The sequence below is a fragment of the Maniola jurtina genome, chromosome Z (assembly GCF_905333055.1).
Source record: "Maniola jurtina chromosome Z, ilManJurt1.1, whole genome shotgun sequence".
NCBI lineage: Eukaryota > Metazoa > Arthropoda > Insecta > Lepidoptera > Nymphalidae > Maniola > Maniola jurtina.
Genome location: NC_060058.1, coordinates 696,174 through 707,673, shown reverse-complemented (window position 1 = coordinate 707,673; position 11,500 = coordinate 696,174). Strand labels below are relative to the sequence as shown.

At 36.8% G+C, this 11,500-nt stretch overlaps 1 protein-coding gene across 4 annotated transcripts; it reads left to right on the top strand.

Annotated features, from left to right (window-relative positions):
* Positions 1 to 850: 850 nt before the first annotated feature.
* LOC123880022 (origin recognition complex subunit 1-like) lies at positions 851 to 10,848 on the top strand. Of its 4 annotated transcripts, XM_045927902.1 has the most exons (10): positions 851 to 1,085; positions 1,172 to 1,412; positions 4,496 to 5,501; positions 5,941 to 6,037; positions 6,791 to 6,963; positions 7,198 to 7,295; positions 7,962 to 8,224; positions 9,348 to 9,546; positions 10,363 to 10,624; positions 10,660 to 10,848. In XM_045927902.1, exons 1-9 carry the CDS (start codon positions 994 to 996, stop codon positions 10,618 to 10,620), a joined length of 2,427 nt encoding a protein of 808 aa, XP_045783858.1. In that variant the 5' UTR covers positions 851 to 993; the 3' UTR covers positions 10,621 to 10,624; positions 10,660 to 10,848. The 4 variants fall into 4 exon arrangements, with proteins under 4 accessions (XP_045783858.1, XP_045783857.1, XP_045783860.1 ...); XM_045927901.1 differs by having other exon boundaries at positions 10,363 to 10,848; XM_045927904.1 differs by lacking the exons at positions 851 to 1,085; positions 1,172 to 1,412 and adding an exon at positions 2,195 to 2,390 and having other exon boundaries at positions 10,363 to 10,848.
* Positions 10,849 to 11,500: the final 652 nt, after the last annotated feature.

Genomic DNA, 11,500 nt, shown 5'->3' with positions numbered 1-11,500 from the left:
GATTTAGCAGTCCCTGTACGAGATACGAGAAAAATAAAATCTCGTACACTTTTGTACGAGATTTTAACAATGATAACTGCTGGCGCCATGTTTTCTAGCCAAAATAAAAAAAAAAACAGATCGACTAAGCCCATCACTAGATTCATTACATCAACCTAGTATAATAACCTAGTATAGTCAATACTCAATAGTATTAAAGTAATTAGATGGCGAATTAATTACTGTACTATTCGTTTCATTTGAAAGCCCCGCCTTCAAGGAATGAATATACCTACTCTTTGAGCCTCAATAGCTCGTCCGGTAAAGGAGTGGACTGAAAACCGAAAGGTCGACGGTTCAAACCCCGCCCGTTGCACTATTGTCGTACCTACTCCTAGCACAAGTCTGACGCTTAATTGGAGAGGAAAGGGGAATATTAGTCATTTAACATGGCTAATTTTCTTTATAAAAAAGAAAAAAAAATCGAAAGCTAGTAGGTCCCACAAATTGCTACTGCGCTGGAACCATGTTTCATTAACATGGAAATGACGTCATTTTTACGTCAGCCGAAATAAAAATATAAAAATATACCATCAGCTCGAAACTTCAGTCTAGTGCTGACGTCACTAAAACGGTGGTCACGCGCAGTAGCGATTTGCGGGACTGTGTAAAATGCAAAGGAGATTTTTAAATTTTAAACTAACTATAATCTTCATCATAAAAAAGTTGTACGAGATTATGTTCCGAAAGTACGAGATATTTGACATCCATGGTACGAGAAAACACTTTCGACATCTGGCAACACCTGTACATTGAATATAACGTAGTGATTACTTATTCTTTGGCATATGTTGGTTCCATTTTGGTTCTGTCGGCTTGCTGTAAGTTGTAAGTTGTAACAAAGGAGGAGCCACCGGCCACGTGCGCAGACCAAGCCACGTGGGAGCCATCAAAACCTCACACAACAGGATATTTAGAATCTAAATCTAAATTTTAGATTTTCACTTTATTATAATGCTTCGAAACAAACCAATCAACAAAAACGTGACGTGGCTGAGTAAGAAAATACCAAATGGACAGAAGTTCACAACCTTTCATTACTACAAGTAAATTATGCGTTTGTTTATTCATTTACTTACTCAAAATTCGTTCATAAACTTTGAATGTACAAAGTATAAACTATTCTTTTCAGAAAGTTCCAGTTTAAAAAGATAGTTGGTGAAATAGGCGATTTCGTGCTGATATCGAACGCGGATGTTGCAGAACCTGATACCGAAGGTGGTTGTGATGCAGCTAAAATATTGGCGTTATATGAAGACAGTTCAAATAATAATAATCCTTTTAGAGCAAAAGTGCAATGGTATTCAAAGCCTGATGCCTTGCCTAAGGGCTGCTATAACCAAGCTGAACCTATTAATTTTTACTGTAGAGAGGTAAGTAAATTAAACTGTCATCTTTTATCCTTTTGCAAAAAAGTGGCTAAGCTCAAAAAGGGTCTAGCCGGATAAGCATAGCGAATCGGCCCCCAAATGACAACCTATTTCGAAACTTAAGGGGCCCACTGACTAACAGTTCGCCGGCAGATATTAATCTGTCAGTTAGTCGCAAGAGACCCCATATTAACAGTCTATCTGAGGATCTGTGACTGTGGTTTGTTAAAAACTTCAAGTCTGTTGCACTTTTCGATGCGGGCCTGTCAGTCGACGCGTTGACCGATGTCGGCTTGACAGTCCGTAATCTCCAGTTTTATTTAAACACACACTTGCAGGTAGCCGGCCGGCGGCCTTTCGACAGTCGTCTTATGCCAGTTGATCGCCTTCAGATCTATAATTTTCAACATTGCAATATTTTTTCCAAAATGGACAACAAACCTCAATTTGTATCTACGTTTATAGAGAGCTTCCCGTGTTTATGAAAGGTGAAGGCCTGCCTGCTTGCCTGTATGCCTGTCTGCCTGTCTACCTGCCTGTCTGCCTACCTGCCTGTCTGCCTGTCTGCCTGTCTGTTTGTCAGTCTGTCAAGAAACCTATAGGGTACTTCCGCCTATCGTTATCGCAAAATGTTGGAAAAAATACCCGAGCACGGAACCCTCAGTGCGCGAGTCTGACTCGCACTTATCCCGGTTTTTTTTACGTAACATCACTATTACTTTATTTACTGAGTATTTAACTGTCGACCGTCGTCTGCTAGTGTGTAAATCCCGAGCCGGTACGACTTTTGCCGACAAGCGTTGCGGCGGCGGTTTGTAACTGTCGTCTACTGCCTGCTAGTGTGTGGACTCAAAGCCAGTACCCGACCATTGCCGGCAGGCAAATATCGCTTTAGTGAGTGGGCTATGTAGTTTTTTGTCGGCAGGCCGCCTGATAGGACTAAATACTGCAGGCGAACTGTTAATCTGTGGGGCCCTTTAGGTATCAATATCGCCTCGATGTACGAATACGATTTATACAAGTTTCGCCTCCCTACTCCGCTTTTTCCCTGAGATATTAAAAAAAATGTGCGTGAGTACGACTATCGTTCAAAGTGTCATATCTCGGAAAGTTTTAAAGATACAAACGTGAAACCAACGCGAGATTTTAGATGACCTTTAAGAGCATATTTTATATTTTTTTCAGATTTTTGGAATGGTTACGAACATTTTTTTTTTAAATAAATAAAATTTAATTATTATTATTTCAGTGTTCCTTCTTAGGTACAATCACTGAAAAAAAAAATGTTATAGTACTTGACATGTACTAATACTAAAAAAAAATCGTTTGAATAAATATAGTGCAACACTGCAAAAAAAAATTTAGTTCCACGGAACTAGGTTATACAAGGATATAGACATAGGCACATGTACAGTGTTACTAGGTAAGTTGACCTAGATTCGTTATAAGGTTGTAGGGGAGGTCAAATGCTATCAAAAACTCCATAATATATACTCCAAAATATCGGCGAAAATGGCCTGTTTTTGAGTTTTTTGGGTTTTTAGGAAAATCAAGAATTCGTTTTTTTTTAATTAATAAAAAAAAATTAGAGCATACTTCTAACCTTTTATACAGTTAACGAATAGCAGACATCCCAACTAATAAATAAGTACTAAAGAATAACCTTTAAATGTTTTGCAGTAGGGTTCCGATACTTTACCAGTTTCATAATTAGTTACTTTGTCAAAAGTGTTATTTTTTTCTTCAAAATTACTGAGATTTTTGACTGGCAGATTAAATATTTAAACTAACTAAGCAATAAAACATTTCAATATTCTTACCTACCTGGCTATAATATCTTCTTACAACCTTCAATAAATTGAAAATTAGCTGAAGGAATTCAACAATTTGAGCACTACAGAGACTTTTCTCAACTCTTAAATTTTTTAAAATCATTTTAACTTTATTTAAAGGTAGTCAAAACTTAAAAGGTGGTAATAGAAAACGAAAGCGCAGCTGTGTTCAAAGAATTGAATTTCTGTAAGTGCTATTTAAAAAAAAATAGCTTTTTGTCAAAGAACTAAAGTATGAAACTGGTAAAGTATCTGAACCCTAATGCAAAACATTTAAAGATTATTTTTTAGTACTTAATTGTTAAGTTGGGATGTCTGCTATTCAGAAATTGTATAAAAGGTTGAAAATATGCACTACTTTTTTTTATTAACTTAATAAACCCAATTCTTATTTTTCCTGAAAAACTCAAAAACGGGCTATTTTCGCCGATAGGTATTATAGAGTTTTTGATAGCATTTGACCTCCCCTACAACCTTATAACGAATCTAGGTCGACTTACCTAGTAACACTGTACATGTGCCTATGTCTATATCCTTGTATAACCTAGTTCCGTGGAACTTAATGTTTTTTTACAGTGTTGCACTATATTTTTCCAAACGATTTTTTTTTGAGTATTAGTGATTTTTTTCAGTGATTGTACCTAAGAAGGAACACTGAAATAATAATAATTAAATTTTTATTTATTTAAAAAAAAATGTTCATAACCATTCCAAAAATCTGAAAAAAATATAAAATATTAAAATCTTGCGTTGGTTTCACGTTTGTATCTTTAAAACTCTCCGAGATATGACACTTTGAACGATAGTCGTACTCACGCACATTGTTTTTAATATCTCAGGGAAAAAGCAGAGTAGGGAGGCGAAACTTGTATAAATCGTATTCGTACGTCAAGGCGATATTGATACCTAAGTTTCGAAATAGGTTGTCATTTGGGGGCTGATTCGCTATGCTTATCCGGCTAGACCCTTTGTTTTTAAGTTTTCGCTAAAAAATATAAGAAGAATAACTTTCCTATGTTTCTAAAATTTCTTTTAAGACTGAACTTCTATCCCACTTTTTGACAAAATTTTCCTTAAATATGTAATTTAAACTATATGATGCCAGAGACAGTCGGTAAATATAGGTTTTAATCTCAAAGAAACTCTTCGATTTACTGCATAAAAAGTGGCATAAGTAACATGAACATCCAAACTGTATTAGTAAGTTGTAAGATAAGTATGTACATACCTACCTAATTATTCATATTTTTAAAGGTATTTGAAGACCATCGACCATTGGACACAGATGTATCAATTGAAACATTTTTTAAGAAATGCTCAGTAATATGTACCTTTACAAGAGATACAGATGACATACTGCACAATCAGAAATACGCCTACATCTGCAGATACAGACTAATGCCACTAGGCAGAGGGGAAACTTACTTAGAACCAGTTTTAGAAGAAGAAAGAAAAGCTATAGAACTTTTATGTACTCCTAGGAAAAATATTACACCAAATACCCCTGAAACCCCTAATAGTTTGGTGAAACGTATGAGTCGAGTTTCTATTTCAGACAAAAATTGGAGTGTTCCTAAAAGTGATGGCACTAAACTACTTCATAAAAGAGCTATATCAGCTGACAAGACTGAAAAAGATACACCAAAAGTTACTACCCGAAAAAGGTCCAAATCTACATCCGTAATAGTAGTCACAACAAGCCCAAAAAGTTCTAAACAAACTGTGGAGGCAAAAAGTCCAAAAAAACCTAAAAGATACAGTGTTGAGGAAAAACTTCGTGGAAATAATAAACCCGAAAACGCTGCGCTAAAAAGTTTGAAATTAGCAGTAAAGACTCCAAAAAGTTCCAAGAAACTTAATAAAAATAACATTGAAGAAATCCTCTCCATGGAACTAAGAGAAAACTCAGAGGATGAATTACCCACACTTATTATGCAACAAAATGCTGTGACACCAAAAAGAAAGACTCCACAACGTAAGATATGCAATGAAACTCCAAAGGAAGTTCTTGTATTCGAGGATGAGGAAGATACTAATATTCCTCGTGAAACCCCTACAAGAAGATCTGCACAAAAGAGTTCTGAAAGCGAAGATGACTTTAAATCTTTACCTAAAATACCTAAAACATCAATAGCTCAAACCCCTAGGACTCCAAGAACGTCAATTGCTAAAACTCCTCAAAGTGGCACGAGAAGAATAATTACTAGCCAACTTACACCAACATTGCAAAAAAGGGCACATCCTATTGAAAACATTGATAGTATGTATCATGATATCAAGCAGAAAATGTATCTAATCATTCTGTGCTTAGTACTAACAATCTTCTTATATAATATAAAAGTCAATGTTTGTATGTTTGTGTTCTATAGGCGGCTAAACCGCTGATCAGATTGTTATGAAACTTTGGTAGGGTGTTCTGAGGGCGCCCGAGATGGTTCCTGCATCAAAAAACTATATAAAATAAAATATATATATATATATGAATATCAAATAAAATATATATATACTATATAAAATAAAATATATATGTATATATATATATATGAATAAAAAAAGTCATGTTTGTTTACGGCATTGCAACACACGCCGGGTACAGCTAGTAATGAAATAAATATCAAAGTAATATGTTGTACTTATAATAATTTTTTTTATTAATTATATAACAAGAATAGCTGATAGAAAATCGTTTTTATTTTCAGAATTTATAATAGAGAACAAGGCATTACCAGGAAGAGAAAGCCAATTGAGGGAAATATTTACATTTGTGAAAAATAAATTGCTGCATGGTACAAGTGGGTAAGTATTGATTTTTTGCTGTAAATCAAAATAGGAATGTACCTATTCACAAAACAGCAAAAGCCCTTATAAAAGTTTATTTGAATTAAAAATCCATTTCCGTTTATAAAAAACTAGATGATTCATGACTTCATCTGCATGGATTTAGGTTTCTAAAATCCCATAGGAACTCTTTGATTTTCTGAGATAAAAATTAGCCTATGTCTTTAACTAAATCCGTGGCTCTGTTGTGACGTGATTGAAGGACAAACCAATAAACTAATAAACAAACACACACTCGCATTTATTAACATGGGTAACTAATTGAAATATTTGTTAAATTTGCATCAAAAATAATAGATAATTTTATTCTTCTTTACTCTTAAAATCGTCATTAGAGCCTTCATAGCTCAATGGTTGAGGGGCAGACTGACTGAAACGTCGGCGGTTCAAACCCCACCCGTTGCACTATTGTCTTACCCACTCCTGGTACGAGTTTTACGCTTAATTGGAGGGGAAAGGAGAGTTTTCCCTATATATGTATATAGGGTCCCTGTAATAGTCATGATTTGCATGGCTAATATATATAGGGAAAAAAAAACTTTAATATATACTATATAGGGACTGTAACTGTAAGGTAACTGTAATATATATATATATATATATATATATATATATAGGGATAAAAAATTCAACATTCTCAACTCATGACTAGTCCTGTTGGAAAAGCTTGTGAAAACAATCAGATTTTAATTTGGTGTATATTTTGTACAGATGCATGTACATATCAGGCGTGCCCGGGACAGGCAAGACTGCGACCGTGGACTTTGCCCTAAAGGCTCTGAAGGAGGAGCAGGAGTTACCAGAGTTCCAACTAGTACAAGTGAATGGCATGATGATTGGCAAACCCAGACAGGCCTATGTGAATATTTACAAGCAACTCACAGGTTTAAAAAATATTTTTATTATTTTTTAGCTTTTGCTGATGTGTCTATAACAGAAGTGCTTCGAAGAACTTCTTTTTTCTGAAAAAAAGAAAACTTTTTCTTGATCACTACAATGAATCTTAAAATGAATTAAATTAATCTACATAATATACTTATAAGTAAAAATATACTAAATATAGTGTCATTTGTGTGTGTGTGTGTGTGATTGTGATAGGTTATTTTCGTGTGTTTTAGGCGAATCGGTAGTTTGGGAGCAAGCTTGCGACCTGTTGGAGAAACGTTTTACAAACCCTGGGCCGCGCAGCACACCCACTGTATTAGTTGTCGATGAGGTAAAATTTAATACTACAGTTTTCTTTTATTTTCTTCACTTTGGGCTGGTTTCCGCACTTAAACGTTTCTGTCTTTCCGAGTTGTATGTATGCGAATATCCGAGTGTGTATTGCCCCTATCCACCGAAGTCTTCACTTCAGCCATCCAAGCTCACCCCAGAAGCTGAGGAGACCGCCCAAGTTACCGAGGAGTGACTAAAAGACACGCCGCAAAGGTGCAATGTATCAACGTGATTTTTGCATGAATACAGTAAAAAACTAAAAATCTTAGTACTTAAATCCATACAAAGTCACGAGCAACATTCATGATCAACCCATTTCCGCCCCACTTCTGAGTACGGGTCCTTTCTTAGAATGAGAAGGGTTTAGGCTACCACGCTGGCCCGATGCGGATTGGCAGACTTCACACACCTTTGAGAACATGGAGAACTCTTAAGCATGCAGGTTTCCTCACGATGTTTTCCTTCACCATTAAAGCAAGTGATATTTAACTGCTTAAAACGCACATGACTGAAAAGATAGTGGTGCGTGCCCGGGATCGAACCCCCCATCTCCGATTAGGAGGCGGACGTTCTAACCACTAGGCTACCACAGCATATACATTACGTACAACAATGATTATATTACGTACTTTATAATATTAACATTAGTAATATTGTTTTACAGCTAGACGCGTTGTGCAACAGACGACAAGATGTCATCTACAGTATAATGGAGTGGGCAACTCACAATACCGCCCTGCTGACCGTGCTAGCTATAGCCAATACTATTGACCTGCCAGAGAGAGCGCTGAAGCCTAGGGTGGCCTCCAGACTTGGCATAACACGGCTATCCTTCAATCCGTACTCGCGCACCCAGCTACAGTGCATCGTTGCTACCAGACTAGTCGGGGCTAAAATAACTCCAGATGCTCTGCAACTAATAGCCAGGTCTGTATAGCCGATTTGCTTTCTCTTTTCTAATCCGAACCGCTAGGATATGGAATGCTCTTCCGGCATCAGTTATCCCTTCCACCTATAATATGGGTACCTTCAAGTCAAGAGTGAATAGGCAACTTCTAGGCAAGCGCGCTCCATCTTAGGCTGCATCATCACTTGCTAGCAGGTCTGATTGCAGCCAATTTAAAAAAAAAATATAAACATCTAAATGAGTACTCAAAGCAATGATGGCCTTGAGACAGGCTAACAAAGTTAACTTTATAGCACTTACACAGCCAGCTACAGTGCATCGTTGCTATTAGACTAGCCAGAGCAAATGTAACACCAAAATTTTCAAAAGAAAAATAAAACCGACTTCAGAAACCACAAACACTAAAAAGTAGAAAATAATTTTTGTTTAGCTACACGTGTAATGTACCTAGGTATGAAGTCGAGCGAGCATATTAAAACAAAATTAGAAATCCAAGAGTGAAGCTCGCCCGCTCGCACTGACATTTGTAACTAATAGCTAGGTTAGTATAATGAGTGTTAAATAGTAAATACTGTAGCAAGTCCTGGCCACTAGAGTGGACTCCAGACTTGGTGTAACGAGGCTGGCCTTCCCTTCATACTTACATATCTAACAACAGTGCATTGTAGTGTAGCATTATATTTTTTGCAAAAAAACTTCACAAACTTATAAAATTGACAAACAGAATTGTTTACACTTTTTATAGAAATTAGCTTAAGAAATTAGCTCTAGTATCGACTATAACTCACAAATTAGTTGATTCTAAAGCTAATTTCTTAAACTGGACCCTTTCAAGTAAAAATTTTATATAAACTTGTGAAGATGGATATGCCATTGTCGCAATTAAAATGCCAGAAGTCTACGTTGTCGTATTAGTTTACAAATTGCGAAGAACCAAATTAAATTTGAATTTCGCGGGCAGACCCGTCTCATGCCCCTTAACTCCTACTCGTATTTCACTCTTTTGTAAATTATTTTGAACATTCAAATTTAAAATTAAAAACCCTTTACCTTTACAGCCCAGAGAGATAGGTTATCTCTCTGGGCTGGTTTCTGCACTTAAACGTTTCCGTCTGTTGTGCAAACCTATATTTACTTATACAGAAAAGTAGCAGTAGTGTCAGGTGACGCTCGTCGCGCGATTTCTTTATGCGAACGCGCGTTAGAGTTGGCCGCGCCCAACTGTGCCGGGCTCAGGGAAGTCCAGCTTGCCTTAGAAGAGGCGACCACGAGCGCCACTGTGAGGGCTATACGATGCTGCGCCCCCGCTGAGAGACTCGTCCTGCGAGCCATGGCGGCTGAGGTAACTCTTATATACTGTATACTATAAGGATAAAGGATAAAGGATGCCTGGTGGGATTGCTCTGAACAATAAGGCCACCTTTTTTTTAGTTTTTTCTGCTTCTTCGTTTTGTCTTATTTCATGTTTTGTGTGCAATAGTTTTTATCCATCTATCTATCTAAAAGCTAAAAATGCTAGGTCTAAAACCTTGAGTTAGTACATGTAAAATGTAGATTCTCTAAAATGTAGACCCAAAATTTCAACATGATTTTTAAATACTAAAACTTAAAAATTTCCTCGGGAACCACGCGGACCAAGTCGCAGGTATCATCAGTCTTGTCTCATATCTATTTTTACCCGACTGCGGCAAAGCCAAAAGGAAGGGTTATGATTTTAGCAGTCTATGTATGTATGTATGTGTGTATAATTGTATCCAGATTCTGTGTGTTCCACCGTAGCGCCTAAACCTGTGCCTAAACTACTGGGACGATTTTGATTAATGAGGTGTCAATCAATTCGTCGTAAATGGTCGTAAAGGTCTGGGTGACATAGGCTATATTTTATACCAAAAAATTGACCTAACGTATGTTACATGAAAAAAAGTGGGTTGTCCAAAAATATATTTTTATTTTTTACTATTGTATCGAGTGGGGTGTCTAATGAAAGAGGAAAAAATTCTGAGTTCATAAATATAATTGTCCTACAACATTAAAATATAAACCAAGCGACAGAAAAACAATTTTAGTTACTATAATATTTAGCGTTTATTAAGACGATCGCAGTCAGGTTTTAATTTTCAACTTTACCTTGTTTCATTGATAGAGTTTTTTTTCCTAGGTGGAACGAACCGGCTCAGACGAGACAACCATGTCCCGCATGCTAGCGACCGCAGCCACCCTCGCAGCTCTCGACGGCCGACCGTATCGATCTGCTCCCGATAGCCGAGCTCCCACTTTCTCCCAGGCTCACGCTCTATGCGCTAGTCTCTCTGCCATGCAGCTGATACATATGGAGCCTGAGCCATCTGAACCTAGGCTGATTCTCAATTGTAGCGTTCACGATGTTCACTATGCTACTAAAAAGATTAATGTGTGATACGTTCATTATGCTACTAAACAGATCACAGTGTGATAGTTCATTATGCTACTTAACAGATCACCGTGTGATGTGTTCGTTATGCTACTGCACAAATTACTGACTGTTATCAGACTGTGTTCATTATACTACCTACCAAGACTGATTACTGGGTAAGATAAATAAAACACTAGTTTAATTTACAAGCTAAAATTACATTTCGGTTGAGTGAATACATTTTTGTCAACATTATCGTGTTTCATTAAATGTCGCCAACTTGTAGTATTTTCACTAGAGCTTCCACGTTGTTGTCGCTTACGGCTTTTCTACACGCTGTCACCACTGCTTTGCTATATTTTCCCACTGCAAATATGAAAATACTACTATTATAATTTATAATAGTTTCATTGTAGGGTAGGTACCTAACATATTTAGTCGTATTGTAAAAAAAAATTGTCAACAGAAGGGCCAGCTCATTTTTTGCGCAATGGATTAATCTGGCTATTCAGTGACGAAGTCGCATACAAAATGTATACTCTATCCACGAAAAGAAGTTAGTATGCTCTCTCTGTTACGTAATCCCTTACAAATGACAGAGCCAAAAATATTTGAGTTCAGTCCCAAATAAATATTTTATTATTGTTTACCTCTTAGTCTGGCTGCCTGTTGAAGAATCGTGTGTAAGCTTTTGAGTGAAGCCACCGCTTGCTCCTGAGTAGCGCGTCGCACTTGACAACCCAGTAGTAACTCCTCGTTTAGAAGAATCACTTCTTTGTATCTGTTTAACATCTCTTTACTGAAATGTAAGACAAGCGGTTAGATAGCCTGCGGTCAAAACAACGGCCTTCCATTCGGAGGTGTCCTCTGACTTTTCAGATTTATATCTACCTAGATATAGGTA

Bases quoted from the DNA above. Each gene is read 5' to 3' on its own strand.
- LOC123880022 (XM_045927902.1), top strand. From the start codon at position 994: ATGCTTCGAAACAAACCAATCAACAAAAACGTGACGTGGCTGAGTAAG. The intron at 1,413-4,495 runs GTAAGTAAATTA...ATATTTTTAAAG, and splicing joins TTAATTTTTACTGTAGAGAG to GTATTTGAAGACCATCGACC. The intron at 5,502-5,940 runs GTATGTATCATG...TTTTATTTTCAG, and splicing joins TCCTATTGAAAACATTGATA to AATTTATAATAGAGAACAAG.